The sequence below is a fragment of the Rattus norvegicus genome, chromosome 15 (genome assembly GCF_021556685.1).
Source record: "Rattus norvegicus strain SHRSP/BbbUtx chromosome 15, alternate assembly SHRSP_T2T, whole genome shotgun sequence".
Lineage (NCBI taxonomy): Eukaryota > Metazoa > Chordata > Mammalia > Rodentia > Muridae > Rattus > Rattus norvegicus.
Genome location: NC_141548.1, coordinates 43,671,665 through 43,689,673, shown reverse-complemented (window position 1 = coordinate 43,689,673; position 18,009 = coordinate 43,671,665). Strand labels below are relative to the sequence as shown.

The 18,009-nt window shown below is 45.3% G+C and overlaps 1 protein-coding gene and 1 pseudogene across 2 annotated transcripts in view; one reads left to right on the top strand and one right to left on the bottom strand.

Annotated features, from left to right (window-relative positions):
- Positions 1-17,779, bottom strand: part of Ccdc25 (coiled-coil domain containing 25) — a 32,279-nt gene extending 14,500 nt beyond the window's left edge. The window contains exons 1-5 of one of the 2 annotated variants that reach the window (XM_087586177.1): positions 17,648-17,754; positions 14,987-15,034; positions 8,833-8,872; positions 3,631-3,766; positions 1,491-1,542 (exon numbers count right to left, since the gene is read on the bottom strand). In XM_087586177.1, coding sequence (XP_087442303.1) covers positions 1,491-1,542; positions 3,631-3,656 — 78 coding nt within the window. In that variant the 5' untranslated portion in view covers positions 3,657-3,766; positions 8,833-8,872; positions 14,987-15,034; positions 17,648-17,754. 2 annotated transcript variants of the gene reach the window in all.
- Nop53-ps1 (NOP53 ribosome biogenesis factor, pseudogene 1) lies at positions 4,347-6,066 on the top strand (annotated as a pseudogene).
- Positions 17,780-18,009: the final 230 nt, after the last annotated feature.

Below are 18,009 nucleotides of genomic sequence, written 5' to 3'. Positions count from 1 at the left end.
CAGCTGCTGCAGCTCAGATTTAAGAGATTATCATATAAATTACCATCATGTATGCTTGTAATCCCAGTATTCAGAAGGGGGAATCACAAGTTCAAGGCCAGCCTGCTCTACTTAGTAAGCTCCAGACCAGGTCTCCATAGCAAAACTTTGTTAAAACCTTTTATGGACTGGGCATGACAGCATATGCTTTTGAATCCAGCACTCAGGAGGTAAAGACAGAAAGATCTCTTTGAGTTCAAGGCCAGCCTTGGCTACATAATGAGACTGTCTCAAAACAAAATTTAAAAATTAGTAACATTTTTTATTCATGAAAATAATGAATAAGAGGTTGGGTGGGTTAGGCAGAGCACAGGAGGCTGAAGGGGAATTCACCAGAGCTGGATACAACACAGAGCAACAGAATACAGTATTTGAATACACATAAGGCCCACGGCAGACAGAAATGCAAATCCTCGCTTATGCAAATGAGGGGGAAGAAGAGTCCCATCCTGCATGAGCCCCAAATAATGAAACCACCCCACTCTAAAACGTGAACTGCGTTTTGTCCCTGCCTGAGTAGAAGCTGGACCCCAACTTGCTATGTAGTAACCAAGTCTGGAAATGTAGTGCCACTGTGGAGAAAGGTGGCAGGCATAGCCCTGGGCAGGCAATCCAGGCTCATGCTACTAGTGTAAGTCACGCTAAGACACGAGGCCACCCCCACTCTGTGATTCTATGTAGTCATGAGAAAAACTAAGACACATATAAGATCACTAAGTGAACTGTTAAGTCATAAAAAAGGAACATTGTCATCAAAGTCAGGGCAGAAGGGACAAGTGAGTGCACCATGATACCTCACAATGGTTTCTGGAAGAGAAAAGAAACATTAATGGGAAAACTGCTCAAATCAAGTCCAGAATTAATTGACAGTAGTGAGTGGATTTGGCCTGTTGGTTGAGATGTCTGCCATGTAATGTGAGATGCTAGCAACCGGGGAGCCATATGACCTTTGTAACTTTAAACATAATACATACAAGCACAAGTACATACACTATGTAGTTTAACTACATACTATTGAAAATACAAATACAAGCAAATTAGAAAAGAATGGTGGTGCTGTGTTACCCGGGCACATGGAATCTTTGTTCCTGAATTATCACTACTGTTTTAGACTGTCCAAAGACACTGATAACGGGGAACAAGCACCCTCGTGAGCCAGGTGGACTGGGTGAGTCTGAAGCAGCAGCCACCAGAAATAGATGTCAGCATCAACTGAGCTGAGGGGAACACAAGCAGAGGGACAGGCGATGCACTGAGCTGGCTAGACAACCTGGGGCTTCTACCTGGGAAATCATCCAGAATTTTCTGTAGCAATCTTCTGGGTAGGAGGAAGACATTTACTAGTCTTTATGACTTTGAACACATTTATTATTTAAGCAACTTAATCGCATGAAAAGAATATATGATGTTCATTAGTAGAGGAAAGGTCATGTTTCCATTCAGTCAGTTACCTTTTGTAATCGTAGGTACACATGAGCCGAAGAAAGTTTGTCCACGTGAAACCTACAAAGAAGGAAACCACTTTTAGCAACAACAAGACAACCATGTCTTTGTCCACTTGCACTGAAAGCATCTCATTCCTAAATAGTATTCTCTGGGACTTATCACCCATGAGGCTCCATGGAGAGCATAAGACAGTCACCATCTCCAAAGGCTGGCCAGCCAGCTGGAGAGGCAAGAGAAACTTGAGAGGTGTGCAGCTGTGCATGGCTCCAAGCCAAGGTGAGTCAGATAATAAACATGAAACATCCTGGGTAGAGTGCAGTTTCAAGGGACAAGAAGAGCTATCAGTGACCAATGGCTTGGGGAAGAGCTGAGATTTGGCTGGCCCAACCAAAGCACAGGCTAAGAAGAAAAGCAGGGTAAGAATTTCAGACGAGAAAGGATGGAAGAAGTCAGTGAAACGCCACTGTTGCTGACCTAGGAGCTTTGCAGGACTTTGGTCTGGAGAAGAGGACAATGGGAAGTTCCTGATAGCCCTAGGTTTCCAGTGATGGCAAAGCAATCAAAACCAAGGTGTGTGTGTGTGTGTCTCTCTCTCTCTCTCTCTCTCTCTCTCTCTCTCTCTCTCTCTCTCACACACACACACACTCTCTCTCTCTCTCTCTCTCTCTCTCTCTCTCTCTCTCTCTCTCTCTCTCTCTCTCTCTCTCCTCATGACATCAACATGCACCCCTGGATGAACCTAAGCCTAGATGGCCCTGGAACTGTCTGGAAATTATTCAGAATGGCCCACAGCACACCCCTCCCTTTCTTGAGGTAGGGCCTCACTACAAAGCCCTGGCTGGCCTGGAATTTGCTATGTAAACTGGACTAACCTTCAATACACAGAGAATCTCCTGCCTCTGCCTCCTAACTGTTGGGAATAAGATAAGACACGACTTTTAGTTAAATTCTTAAATTCACTTTTCTTTAGTATTTGTACTGGCTAGTTAGTTTCATGTCAACTTGACACAAGCAGAATCATCACAGGAGGGAATCTCAATTGACAATATGCCCCAAAAGATGGGGCTGTAGGCAAGCCTGCAGAGCATTTTCTTAAGTAGTGATTGATGGGGAGGGCCCAGCTCATTGTCGGTATGGCCACCTCTGGGCTGGTAGTCTTGGGTTCTATAAGAAAGCAGACTGTGAAAACCAGTCAGCAGCACTCCTCATGGCCTCTGCATCAGCTCCTGCCTCCAGGTTCCTGTCCTGTGTGAGTTCCTGTCCTCACTACTTTTGATGGTATGTTAAATTGAACTGTAACTGAAAGAAACTCTTCCCCAACCTGCTTTTAGTCATAGAGTTTTATAAGAATCCTAACTAAGACAGGGTTCCATCAATTTAAAACTGAATCTTTTAAAACCGAAGTGATTTTCTTTCATATAATTCGTCAAATAAAGTTGATTCACTTTGCAACACACAGAGATGGGCCTAGAATTTAAGCATCAACAATGAACAAGGCTACACATGACTGACACGAACACTGTGACGCTGTTAACTTCAGCGGGTACTGTTCCTAACAAGGTTTGGGGAAGCCTATGGAGACCATGCAGAGTAGCAAAGGTCTGTAGTTCCAGCAGGCAGGAGTACCGTAAGTTCAGGGTTAGCCTGGACTACTTAGGGAAACCCTATCTCAAAACCAAACAAAAACCAAAGGACGGGAGCATCACTGCATCCCAGTACAGACGTCCTCAGGCATTTTCTTGTATCAACTTCTATTTTAGGTGTTAAAAGGGTCACACACTCAGTACCAGATATAGTAAGTATGACTCGGTATGAAGGCTCAGATTATGCCCTCAAAGAAGCTAAATATCCTGCTATTTGTTCTGTATATAGAACAATATTCAGACTTTGGGCAAATGATTTAAGCTGCCTCTTACTCTGAGTCATTACTGATAGCCAAAAATGGACATTACATCAGATTCGAGTCATGTTTTTCCAAGCTGCTCCTTTACTCATTTGCATTCCCTTGTAAAATTCATAGTAAATATCACTCTTAGCTGGGCATTTTTCTGCCCAGAAAAATTCATATCTTTTACAAATCTAGAAATTTTATACATCTCATTCTCCTTTCGGGATCTTAAGAAAAACATCATGCTATGAACTGACCTCAGCTGAAAGGGTGCACCTGCCATCTTGGCTCCTGCTTGCTTAGTGACAGCTCTTTATTAATAACGGCTCTTCCTACACAGCAAGAGTGGCTATTAGATTCTGTTCTTTTCTTCAAGGTCTCTTAAATGGAATGCTGTCAATAGAAACACCAAAATAATTCAACATACCTAAGTAATCAAAGCACAGAGAAGTATTCTGGCTAGAGTGGTGGCTTGAATAACAATGGCCCCCAGAGGCTCATATCTGAATGCTTAGTCACCAGGGAGTAGAACTCTTTGAAAGGATTAGGAAGGGTGGTCTTATTGGCTTAAATGTGTCACTGGGGAGAGGGCTTTGAGGCGACACAAGTACATGCCAGGCCCAGTGTCTCTCTCCAGCTGCCTTAGATCAGGATACATCTCTCAGCTACTGCTCCAGTTCCATGTGTGCCACCATGGTGCCAGCGTGACAGCCATGGTGACAGCGGACTAAGCCTCTGAAACTGTAAGCAAGGCCCAACTAATGCTTCCTCTTAAGAGCTTCTGTGGCCATGGTGTCTTTTCCCAGATTGTATACACCATCTTCAGGCTTCATTTCATGTTTTAGATCTACAAAGGCAGAGACAGACAGAAGTGCAGGGTCTGAAACACCTACCCCTGAAACAATTCAGCACAAGCTGCTTCCTGTGAAACATCTTTCAGCTTCACTAGAAACACTTACTCAGAGTTTAAACTATGGCCACTCCAGCCTCTTGTCCTTGTGTCCTCATTCCTTCTCGCCTTCCCTCACTAATTCAGAGACTAAAATTTTCAATAAAAGAGCAACAATTACTGGAGGATGCAGAGGTCCAGGGAGTTACTCAATTCCTTAAAGTGGGGCCCATGAAAATACTACTCATTACACAGTCTCATGAGGCTTTTCTCCTTTCCTCACTTAAAAACTAATTTGTTTCTAATCTCATTTAATCCTTAGTTCTTTACTGATATTGGAATTTGAGCGACTAAACTATGATGGCTGCTGGTAGTTAACAGGGGCGGTGCCAGGTGGACTCTGGCTTCCTGGAGCTGCGGTCCACCTCAGTGGATGCCTCTCTGAGGCGGCAGAGGCAGGGCCCCAGAAACAAGAAGCACGGCTGGAGGAGGCTCACTGAAGAGCCACTAGGGCTAGAGGGAGACCAGTTCCTGGAAGACGTACGTCTACAAGAGCGCACGATCGGTGGTTTGTTGGCAGAGGCCCCAAACGAAAGTTCTTCTTCACGGACACTGGATTCAAGTGAAAAGAACTAAGCGAGAAGAGGACCTGGGTCCAGAATTCACAGCCATCTCCAAAACCCCCTACAGGTTAACCTTGCCCTTGAGAATCATTCTAACATCCCCGCTCCCAAAGACATCCTCGCACAGCAGGTCCCCAGTGCCAAGAAGCTCAGTCGAAAGGAGGAGCAATGGGAGAAACTGGCAAAGCAGGGTGAGCTGCCCAGGGATGTGCCCAAGGCACAGGCCCAATTTCTTAGTCTTCCTGCACCAAAGGTCAAACCTGGGCCCCAGGACATCATTGAGCCGCCCTTCTATGACCTCTGGAACCCAAAAAACACCCTGGGCAAATCTTTGATTGGTCAGGATGCATTTTTTTTCTGGAGCAGACCAACAAGAAAGGCACGAGGAAGCCACCCCACCTCCACGTTAAGCCTTGCCAGGTGCCCGCAGTGGAGGTGATTCCTGGAGGCACCTCCTACAACCCAAGCTTTGAAGATCACCAGGCCTTGCTTCGAGAGGCCCATGAGGTGGAGCTGCAAAGTGAGAAAGACACAGGAAAGCCAGAGCAACAGCTGGCCCTGCCCACCATAGAGCAAGCTGCTACCCAGGAGTTCGTGTTTCGGGAGACGTGTGAGGGCCTGTTCAAAGAGTCTGAGGATGAGGAGGGGCCAGGCTGTGCTGAGCAGCCAGAGGCTGATGATGGGGCCACTGAGACCTTACTCACTAGTGCTGCTGGTCCTGAGAAGAGGATAGAGAAGACAGAGGAGCAGCAGCAGCGGAGGCAGGAGAAGGCTGCTCACAGGCTGCGGGTGCTGAGGAAGCCCAGCTTCAGCACCAAGAACTCTTCAGGCTGCGTGGGATCAAGGCCCAGGTGGCCCAAAGGCTGGCAGAACTGGCACGCCAGAGGGAGCAGTGCCGCATTCAGCGACTGGTAGAGGCTGACAAGCCCGAAAGGCTGGGATGGCTCAAGTACCAGGCCCCTGACATTGATGTGCAGCTCAGTTCTGAGCTGTCTGGCTCACTCAGAATGAAGCAAGAAGGTAACATCCTCTGAGACAGGTTCAAGACCTTCCAGAAGAGAAATATGATTGAGCCCCGGGAACGAGCCAAGCTCAAGCGCAAACACAAAGTGAAGCTGGTGGAGAAGGGGGCCTTCATGAGATTCAGGCTCCACAGCATGTGGCTGACTGTCACTCTGTGAGCTATGGTCTGCCCAGTGGTAGCCTTCCTCCCTTTTGAAAGCTCCCAGTGTCCTGCCCTTCCCAAACCCCATGACTGGTCAACCAGTGGGGCCCCAGGAATCTAGAATTAGAGGTAAAGAGGGTGCCTAAGAGATCCGAAAGTCTCAAATCAGAAGGGGCATTAAGTGAGAAAGGCTGTGGGGTGCACCCTCCACTCATCCACCTCAGCTCTGCCCTCTGTCCTCAGGTTGTAGCTGTGCAGATGTTGGAGCCCTGTCCCTCAATAAAGTGCTATGACCCCACTTCTGCCCCCCAAAAAAGAAAGTTCTTTGTTTAAGGAACCTCAGAAGGCTCACCAGGACAGACTCAGATGCTGTAATAGGTAAACTCTGCAAACCAGCATCAGAGAGCACCAGGCTAAAACCCTGCCCTGTACATGAGCTCAGAGTGGCTCTTGGCTCCCTGGAAGTTTGTCAGGATTGACAACACATGAACTGGAATGGGTCCTGAGGTTTGGGGCTACTCCAGCTTCCCTGAGTTCTTAAATAGCTCTGAAAATAAAAGTCAACTGTGCTGAGCTTTGGTCATTCATCCCTGAACTATTAAAGGTGCCAAAGAGGTACCTATCAGCCTAGATAAGTTGGTAAGTTTCAACCTTAAAAAACAAAAAAACAAAAAAAAACTCTCAAGCTGTAATTTACTAGTGTGGGCTTTAAATTAGAATCTGTCTAAATAAATTAGAAATTCTACCTGTGTGTTTAAAAAAAATGCTTAAAAGATATGGTAAAGGGGCTGGAGAGATGGCTCAGTGGTTAAGAGCACTGACTGCTCTTCCAGAGGACCTGAGTTCAATTCCCAGCAACCATATGGTGGCTCATAACCATCTGTAATGAGATCCAATGCCCTCTTCTGGTGTGTCTAAAGACAGCTATAGTGTACTCATATCAATAAAAATTAATTAAAAAAAGTCTTTTTAAAAAAAGGTATGGTAAACTGACTTTCAAGATGTATCTGAATATATAAGCTTTCCTATACAGGCAGCCATGTGTCAATCTGTAGGCTAATGCACAGCACAAGTGAACACAGTAGCTGTGGTTCTAGAACCTGGAAGACTGAGGCAAGAAAGTGAGTTCCAGGAAAGCCTGAAATAGTCAAACTCTACCTTGAAAAAAATAAAGGGGGACAAAGAAATAGCAGGTGACTATCTACCCAAGAGGTAGATACACTGGCATCAGAGAGGCTACAGCTGGAGATGACAGATACACAAAGGGAGACCAGGAAGCATTCCTGGTGAGGGAGCCTTCGACATGTGTGTTCCTATGAAGGCAGCAAGTGAGTCAAGAATAAACTCTATAGTTATGTGCCAGCGCCATTGAGCTCTTGTTCTCAAAGCAGGCAAACCACTGTCCTATGGAGGTTGTAGGGCCTTCTGAAGGAAGGCCAGAGAGTCCCAGCAGTAGTCTGCCTACCTGAGCAAAGGGGCCTACCTAAGCAGTGTCTAACCCAGTGGTACATTTGAGTGCAGAAGCTAGGGCACTGTGCTGGAACAGTTTCGTTTTTTTTAACCTTTGAAATTCCTCGTGTTCCTGCCACCTCCTGGCTCTCAGTGTGAACTTTGGAATGGTAGGAGAACATGCCCAGTGGAGCCATGAACTAGAGCCTTCATAACCAAGTAGATAAAAGTCCCGTTTGGGGAGCCCCACAAATACATGGGGCTTCCGAACAAAGCCACACGTAAGTGGGAGCTTGAGCTAATGCCTGTAAGATAATAAATGGCTTGTTGCTATGATATATGATGCTCAAGGCTGTCCACCTTACTGAAAACTTAACCGGCTCTTCTGAAAAGTAGCCATCCAACCTCACAGCACTGTAAGGAAATCAGGGGGACGGGGAGCACACAGCTGGAGGAAAGGTCTGCAGAGAATTCCAGCAATGGGCCTGGGCCTGGGGGTGGGGGAGGGGCAGCAGGAGCAGTGAACTGAGGTAGGAAGAATGGTGCCCTAAGGTGAGGGAAAATCAACAGCAATGGTTTAGAAACTGAGCTGGGCCAGTAATAACCAGTGCAGACCTGTTCTGTTTCTCAGCTGAAAGATGGGCCCGGTAGCTTTATAGGTCGTTGTGAAATTAAATGTACTGAAGCTGACAGTATGGGCTGGAGAGATGGCTCAGTGGTTAAGAGCACCGACTGCTCTTCCAGAGGTCCTGAGTTCAAAATCCCAGCAACCACATGGTAGCTCGCAACCATCTGTAAAGAGATCTGATGCCCTCTTCTGGTGTGTCTGGAGACAGCTACAGTGTACTCATATATAATAAATGAATAAGTGTTAAAAAAATTATAAAAAAAAAAGAAGCTGACAGTATTTGGCAGTTAAGTGCTTGAAAAATGTGCACTATCACCATCATACCTGAGTAAACAGGACCCAAGAACTTAAGCAGGGAGCGAGATACCCACTGAAATGGTAAGACTGGCTTCCAGGAGAGAGAGAAAGGAGAACTTATACAGGGAGAGAGATACCCACTGAAGTGGTTAAGACTGGCTTCCAGGAGAGAGAGTAAGCAGTGGAGAATGAACATGGACAAGACCATGGTGAGAAGCTGTGTCAGGAGCTCACCCGCACCCTTCCCTCAGGTCACAGGGTGAACTCTGAAGGGCACCACACTATTCACTCAGGAATTCCATGAACAAAAACACCATGTAGACCATGTGTTTAAATTAGAGGCAGCAGGTAGATGGCCAAGTCTGAAATCTAAATGACAATCTAAATAGAATAAAAACTGCTACTTACCAAACATCTTCAGGCCAGCCATACTTTATCAGATCTTCATCTGCAGCAAGTACAAGAGGGAAAAAGAAACTAAGGAAACTATCAAATGGAAATATTACCGGGATTTTTATGTTGGGAATGGAAAAAAATATCATCACCCCCCCACCACCACCACTCTTTCCCTTCCTTAATGAGACAACAGCAGCGGGGACTTGGGAGCTTGAAAAGAAGGAATGACAGCTTTTACAGTCAGACAATATACACTGCAGGGTTTTTTTCACACTTTAATCCAAAACCCAAAGACGTTCCCTTTGAATGATCTGAATACTGAAAAAAATCTCAGCAGCTGGGAGTCAGGAGACGCTGACTGACTGACTGACTGACTGACTGACTGACTATAAGCTTAAATGTCAATATGATTTTGTTCAAACTTTAAAATAATGGGTTATGTTGTAATAATGATAATAATAATGACAATAATAATAAAGGTCTGGAAATATAGTTCAGTGGCTATACTGTTTGTCTCCTATTCCTAAAGGCCTAGGTTTGATCCCAGCACCACAGAAGCTGTGTGTGGATCACACAGCTGTAATCTCATCAACTAACAAGATGATCAAAACCCAGGCCATTCCTAGTGACTAAGGAGTTAAGGCCAGCCTTAACTGGACTGTGTCTTAAAAGAACAAACAAACAAATGGGCAGACCAAGAGAAACCCCAAAAACTCAAAGGGTATGGCTGCACACACTTGGGGAGCTGAGACTAGGGGATGGTGAGTTTGAGGGCGGCCTGGACTAAAAAGCTAGGTCAAGATCAGCTTAGTGAGACCTTGTAAGACCCTGTCTTAGAACAGTGCCAGAGAGAAAACTAAAGACAAAGAAAACAAACAACCTTTGACTGTATACTTAAAGATATTATAAACAAATCTAAAAGGGAAGCAAAGATCGTCAGTGGAGCTGAAGCAGCAGCAGACGTGTGAAAGAGGGAATTGCTCTGGAAGGTAGGGTGCAGAACTCAAGTCCTGGGAGGGATTAAGAGGAACAAGCTTCTGTGGGTGGGGAACCGATTGTGTGTGAGTGTGTGAGTGTGTGTGTGTGTGTGTGTGTGTGTGTGTGTGTGTGTGTTTACTGTACTATCTGATATTTTAAATTGTGCAAGTGACAGGTAAGTCATGAAAGGTAACATCTATTAAAAACTGCAAGGAAAGCATGTGATTCCTATGTGATGGCTTTGAATGTACTTAAGAAAGGGCAGCCTACTGGCTAAGCTACACACAACCCTTGGGAGAGGACACTGCCGGCAAGAGCTGACACCAGGAGCTTTCTGCTAGATATCAGAATTTTACTATGGGAAGTGGGAAGCTGAACGAATAACCAAAAAGTAAAAGAAATTACTAATAGAAAGCATTTTTAAGTGTGCTATGAATGGCTGAGGCCATCTGCTGGCTATGAAGAGAACAGACCTGCCAAGAGTTCAGCAAATACACAACTTAACAATTCCACTTATGTTGTATCGAGTGTTGTGGTTGGTTGGAAGCTGCCGGACTACTGGCAATAAATGGGTGATACCACGAATATTTCCAAAGGAGGCTTTAAAATGCAGCTTCTTTTCCTATGAGGCTACTTTGGAGGAGCTAACAGGTCCACTCAACTCTAAGTTTCCTGATGAGCAAATGTTCCACATACACAGACACAATGACACAAAACACCAGAGGGCTCTAGACATCCTCTCACAAATGGACTCTGCATCTAGGTGTCTCTACATAAATTCTACCACAAATGTGAAGGCTTCTCAACCACATTCACCATCCCCCTACAGCATGTGCTAGTATGTAATATTGTAATGTAGTAACGACTGCATTTTGTCCACATTTTAAAATGTTTTATATTTCAGAGCAGTTTTAGGTTAACAACAAAGTCAATACACACTACTTTTTATGTCTGGAGGCCAGAACACAGCAAAACCTCCACCTACGTCTTCTTAACAGAGGCTAGAATGAGGCCTCCACATACGTAAGCCCTCCATAAAGAGGAGACAACCACAGAAGGAAAAGAGAAACAGGTGGAAATGTCAGAACCACCACTAGTCCACCCACATGAACCAGAACAGTGCAGGCCTTTGCTTAAGAAATATGTAAAGCTCCCACTCCCACCCAGCTCCCACTCCCACCCCCAGTTATAGAGTGCAAAACCTGTATCCCTCATGAAGCGGTCTGGCTAAAGGTGCTTCCCAGTGGCTGTGGGCTCATGAGCCTCCACCTCTGATGTAGTAGAATAAAAACCACACTTGGCAGTCAATCTTCTTTCATTTTCACTCTAAGTAACTATGGCTCTTGTAGCAGTGGCTTGCTGTTCAGTGTAGAACAGGGAGAAAGCCTCCTTCCCTTCAGGACCAGTGATATTATGGGCTACAAGGAGAAACTAAAACTTAAATATTAAAATAATATGGATGACTTAGCATTAGGTCACACCTTAGTCAATGCCATACACTTATTACAATGAAAGACTGATTAAAAGCGTGAGGTACTTTATTTTGCTGTGATCTGTTGTTTCTCATTTCAGAGTTCTGCTTAAGAGTACCCATTTTGGACTTGTTTATCTCATTATTGTCAAGTATCTCTTATTGAAGAATGGTATGTGTGCCTCTTTTAATGCATATAAACTATCAAATTCTAACTGTGGTCACTGTCAAACTGCACTAAACTAGATACTGACAGTTTTAGAAAGAAATGAGAAAAGCAGACAAGGAGTATCAAACGATTACACACAGACAACAGTGTGACCAGACAACTCTCGGATCGACCCAAGGGAATGTCCCCAGAGAAGCAAGGTGGGGAGTGGAATCTGAGAGATTAAGCTCCAGGGATTCTGCCTACCAGCTAACAAGTACTCCTATGGGGTAGGTACTGTGTGATGGTTTGTATACACTTGGCACTGTTGGGAGGTGTGGCCTTGTTGGAGTAGGTGTGTCACTGTGGGCATTAACACCCTAGTCCTAGCTGCCTGGAAGCCAGTCTTCCACTAGCAGCCTTCTAATGAAGATCTACATCTCAGCTCTGCCTGCATCATGTCTGCCTAGATGCTGCCCTGCTTCCACCTTGATGATGATGGATGATCCTCTGAACCTGTAAGCCAGCCCAAATGTCCTTTATAAGACTTGCCTTGGTCATGATGTCATAACATATACTTGTTGGTTTTATGTGTCAACTTGACACAAACTGGAATTATCACAGAGAAAGGAGCCTCAGTTGAGGAAATGCCTCCATGAGATCCAGCTGTAAGGCATTTCCTCAACTAGTGATCAAGGGGGGAGGGCCCAACCCATTGTGCATGATGCTATCCCTGGGCTGGTAGTCCTGGGTTCTATAAGAAAGCAAGCTGAGCAAACCAGGGGAAGCAAGCCAATAAGTAACATCCCTCCATGGCCTCTGCATCAGCTCCTGCTTCCTGGCCTGCTTGAATTCCAGTCCTGGCTTCCTTTGGTGATGAACAGCAATGTCCAAAGTGTAAGCTGAATAAATCCCTTTCTCCCCAACTTGCTTCTTGGTCATGATGTTTTATAGAAATAGAAACCCTGACAAAGACAAATTGGTACTGGGAGTGTATTCCTGTGACAACCTGACCTTGCTTTGGAGAGGATTGTGGAAGGACTTTGGAACTTTGAGTTAGAAGAGCTACTGGGATGTTAAGAGCTCTGTAGGATGTTCTGTAGGAACTTGGAAGATAATGTTGAAAACAGTGCAGAAGTTGGAGGCCTGGCTTGTGAAATTGCAGAGGGAAGATTAAAGATTCTTATCAGGGCTGTTGCTATTTTGATTGTGATGATTCTGTGTTTTTGGTTAGCTGGGGCTGAAGAATCATCTGTGATTAACAAGATACCAGAACTACTAAAACAAAGCCTTTGCATTACTGGGACAATTGATGCTGGTCACCTGGAGCTAAGAAATTAGTCGCAATTAAGAAGAGACCAGCATTACTGAGGTGAAATCTTCTGGGAAGTGTTTTCTGAGAGCACAAAGAGGTTGTGTTCCAGAGATAGTCACAGTTGTACCTTGTGCTGTGACTGGACTTGGCAATGTGCAACAGTCACCCAGGTGGTACTGATTTTGAAGGCATGAAGGGGTCATGAAGAGCAGCTGGGGCTCAACACTGTGAGAGGCCATGGAAGGCCATTGGTGAAGGTGCAGCCTCAGTTGCAGTAGCTGACCCAAGACAGAAAAGGTTATGCAAAAGATTTGAGGTTTGGCACCATGAAGAGAGCCTATGAGAGAGATATTGGTAAAGCCTATTGCCAGTACCATGGGATGACCATCAATAACAGCAGTGGCAATTCAGTGGATCAACCTGAGCTTAGAGCGCTACAGAGAGCAGAGCTGGAGAAATGATGCCAGCCCTTTGAAGGAGTCCAGAAGATCATGTGTGGATCCCAGACATTGAAACAAGAAGCTTCAACACTGAAGTTGCCTTGGCAACCCCAAGATTCTTCAAGATGCAAGAGCCCTAGGCTATCTCCTGAGGCAAGCTGCTAATAGGGAGTGGAACCAGCCCAGGAAAAGAAATTAGTTTTGGTTAAGAGGAAAAAGGGGTTGGAAATCCGAAAACTGCTTTACAGCAGACATGGACATGCAGAGTTTGGAATTTACCCAGCTGGTTTCCTATTTTGATTTGGGGATTACAGTTATGTGATTGGATGGATCTCAGAAGAGACTTTGAACTTTGGACTTTTGACATTGTTGATACTGCTATAGACTATGGGGACTTTGGACCTTGGACTATACTTTTTAAATCATGCGATGGCTAGATATGGCCCCAATAGACTCATGTGTTTGAACAAGCCTATGGGGGTCAGGGAGTTGAATATGAAGGTTTGAATATGCTTGGCCCAGGGAGTGGCACTGTTGGGAGGTGTGGTCTTGTTGGAGTAGGCGTGTCACTGTGTGTGAGTAGGGGCTTTAATAACCTAGTCCTAGCTACCTGGAAGTCAGTATTCCATGCAGCCTTAAATGAAGATGTAGAACTCTCAGCTCTGCCAGCATCATGCATGCCTAGAGGTTGCCCTGCTCCCACCTTGATGATAATGGACTGATCCTCTGAACCTGTAAGCCAGCCCCAATTAAATGTTGTCCTTTATAAGACTTGCCTTGGTCATGGTGTCTGTTCACAGCAGTAAGACCCTAACTAAGACACTGCGTTCAGGACCTTTTCCCTAATCTATACAACCCTCTGCAGTAGCTACAGCCCATGAGCCTCTTACGTCTAAGAACTCAGAAGTCTGAAGAGGTTGAGTAACTGCAGCTTGTTTGCTGGGGAGCTGATTCTGCCATGACTTCACAGTTGTCTTTTCTAAACTCTTACACTACCTGTATTTTCCAATCTTGAGGAATGGCACTCTTTCTCTTCAGCTCCTTCTGAGGTTCTGCCTCTCTCACCTTCAGTGTGAGGATCAGTGTTGCAAAACTCCGTGTTCTCCTAGCCACCAAGAAGGTCAACTTGAGCTAGTCAGAGTGGTTCATATTTGTAAGCTCAGCTCTCCAGAGGTTGAAGCAGGAGGATGGCTATGAATTCTAAGCCTCTGAGCTATATAGAGTGCAATCTTGTCTGAGAAGTGGAAAAAAAAAAAAGTGCTCAACTGGATCTGGTGTTTGTGTTTGGCCTTCATGAGGCCCTCAGTTCCACTCTACCCCATAATGCTGGGATCATAGACATACAAGGGACATGTACTACAAACTAAGCCACATGCCAGACCCAGCTAAACAAGACAAGCAGAGGAGAAATAGAAGTCAAACTCATAGAAGTAGAGGCTACCAGTGGCTGGGGAGCTCTGGGAGAGGCTAGTCAATCGGTAAAACAATGATCTGTCAGTAGCACTTCTGGACTTCTGTTGCAGAGTAAATCAAAGTCTATGCTACAGTTGGTAGGAGACAGGATTTTGAATACTGCAAGGGAATAATAAGTGTTTGAGGTGAGCGATATGCTATGGATTTCAACTTGATTATCACACAATGTGTGCACATATCAAAACTCTGTATTTGAAAATGTGAGCAACTGTCGTTTGCCAAGTCTAATTTTCAAAAGGAATTAAAGAAATCAAGAACAAAACCCATAAACCCACAAACAGGGCACAGGCACAGCACTTACCTGTCTGAAATTTCAAAATCAAATGCTTTTGTAAACTTACTTTCATATTTGTCCTTTCCCATGTAAATAGTGTAAGTAGATGAATTAACTAAAATAAAACAAAAACAAAAAGACAATTAGTGGGGAGGCAGAGCATGGTCATGGGCCACACCTGGCTTACCTACCTGTTCTTGCACATCCTTGGAGTTAAGAAGAAGTTGTATACTTTCAAATGACGGATAGCGGCAGGCCAAGATTAAACTAGTGACTGAATAAGTCATACTGAGCTTAAAATAGTTTCTTGTCCCCAAAGGTGTTTAGCAATCTTTATGGCTGAATGGTTGCTCTCCTCCTTTTCAAGAAAAATCTCTCTTTATTTTCTATTTCCCTTTAGGGATAAAGTTTAATGGCAATTTCCAGCTCAATCCTATACCTTTGCCTTCCTCAACGATAATGGCAATAGCAGCAATTATTCCCACAACAAACGACAATCTCTACTGCACATTTAAAAACGGATGCCTGCAGCTTGGAGGCAGAGGCAGGCACATCTCTGAGTTTGAGGTCAGCCTGGTCTACAGAGTGAGTTCCAGGACAGCCAGGGAGGGCTACACAGTAACCCTGTCTCCAAACCATGTAAATGTGTGTGCGTGTGTGTGTGTGTGTGTGTGTGTGTGTTCCTACACTTAGCTGGCTGTTATTTTTATATAGTCTGTTCTGACTGGCGTTACTTATATTTCATTGTGCTACACTAGTGGATGCCCTCTTCCACTCAGGGGAATCAGAGTCCTCAAACTTCTCCAAATGCTGGCTCTAACCAGCGCCCCCTCCAGCTACCTTGAACAAACTAAATCCTAATCTTTACAATGAAGTAATGAGCATTTTTGTTGTTTAGAAAGCTTTCCTTAATCATGATTCTAAAGTACAAGATTAGACCTAAAAGGACTCGGTGTTGGCTGCCAAGCACACCTTACCAAAACTCTGTGGACCCCAAATGGGGCTAAGTTTGTGACCCGGTCTTCAGTCAACAAAGCACAATGCCTGGTAGGTAGAAATAGGGTTGGCTAGAGTCTTTCCACTGAGCAGAACACACACAGGGCTGTGATGGCATTGTATGCCTATAATCCCAGCATTTGAGAGGGACAAGGGTCTGGAGTTCACCCTGTCTTAGCTACATAGGCTGGCTCAGAGACAATCTGGTCTATCTGAGACTCCAACTCAAAAAAAAAAAAAAAAAAAAAACCACCAAACAAACAAACAAAAAAGTTAAGAGGCTATCCATTTAGAAGGCCAGGGCACCTTTACTCCCATACCCTGAATCACAGGATAGGTGTGGACTACACACTCAGTTTATGTGGCACTAGAGATCAAACCCCAGACTTCAGGAATACTAGACAAACAAACAACTAAACTCCAGTTCTGGGGGATCCATCACCCTCTTCTGGCCTTGAAAGGCACTGGAGATGTGCATGTAGGTAAAATACCTACAGACATAAAATAATTTTTAGAAATAGTATGACTATAAAAAAGAAAAACAAAGAAACACCCTCACACTGAGGGACAGTTCACAAAATAATGCTTCAATTAAAATTATCATGAAAGGTAAGGTAGTGCATGCCTTTAATCCCAGCACTGGAGCAGCAAAGCAGAAGGTGGCAGATCTCTGTAACTTCAAAGCCAGCCTGATCTACACAATGAGTTCTAGGCTAGCAAGGACTAAGTAATGAGATCCTGCCTCAAAAATAAACAAACTAAAAAGTACTAAGAGACAAAACCATCAATCACTCACTCCAGATTGGGGGACCTAGAAAGGAATGTCAACATTAGGGAGTCTTTAGGCAAGAGGGTCTATGTTTGGAACCACCTGACACACACAGTCTCAAGGAGGCGGGGTCAACACAGCAGTCAAGTAGGGCACTATGCTAGACAGACTGCCTCTCAAGAGACCTGCCGTGTAGCTCAAGCAGTCAGCTTTTAATGGCACACGACAGCGGTCCGAAAGGAATGTTAAGGGTGTCCAGAAAAATGTATATTTAATCTTGACATGGAAAGTGGGTCTCACACGGTGTCTTCAAGTCAAGAGCCACTTTAACGGGGTGAGAATTTAAAATTAGAAATTGATTCTGGATAAGAGCAATATGGCAGAGAAACCAAGTTGACGCGGCATTTTCTGGAAACCAAAACACCACCTGGCCTTCCAAAACCAACTCAGTAGTATTACCAGACGTCAATTGGAGCATCAACTCTGCCCAGGGAGGGGTTTTACTAACACTCTAGCTTTCTATTGCTTTCCATGGCATCCCAGGCCCTCCCTTCGTAGACGGGCAAGGTACTCTTCCTGTAGGAGACAACTGTTGGCACCTGTCTCACTGGTCAAGTATCTCTCCAAGGTGCCGGCAGAATGCTAGGGCAAAGGCTTGCGACGGGGAGGGAAGGCGGGCTATGCAGGAACCCACACACTGCCCAGTCCAGGAAGCGTTGGCGGGTCTGTCTAGCGGGAATAAGCATGATCACCAGGTGTAATGAAAGTGGGAGCCCATTCCCACCGCGACCACCAGGACCAGGGTACGACCAGGCAGCTGAGGTGACGGCCAAGCAGGGAACCAGAAGGCTCTGGGAGAGGCTCCCGCGGTAGGACGCGGTTCAGGACTAAGTCCAAGTCCAGCGGCGGCTGGAGAATGCCGGCTTTGGAGGCAGCTGTAGGCAGGGCCCCGGCGTCACTCACCACTGCTGCTGGTGAAGTAGAACACCATGATCCTGGTAGAAGAGTGGCGACTCCTGCTCAAAACGCGAAGCTCGAGATACCACCTGCGCGAGGGTGAGCCGGCTTCCAGACTTTCCGCCGGACACTTCCGGCGGACGTGCGGTCGCGTCACAACGCCGTCCTGTCAGCGCCATCTTTAGTCCTGGCGGAGGGAAGAGTGTTGGCGGAAGGGCAGGTGTTCCGGGGGATTTTGAAAATTCTAGTTGAAGAATTTTAGCTGGAAAATACATCTTGTTTGAAGCCATAACTGCTATGAGCAGACTTTATTTTCAGAGGCTCTACTAAGTGGGAGTGAGAGTTGGTCATTGCTTTTAAAAAATTTT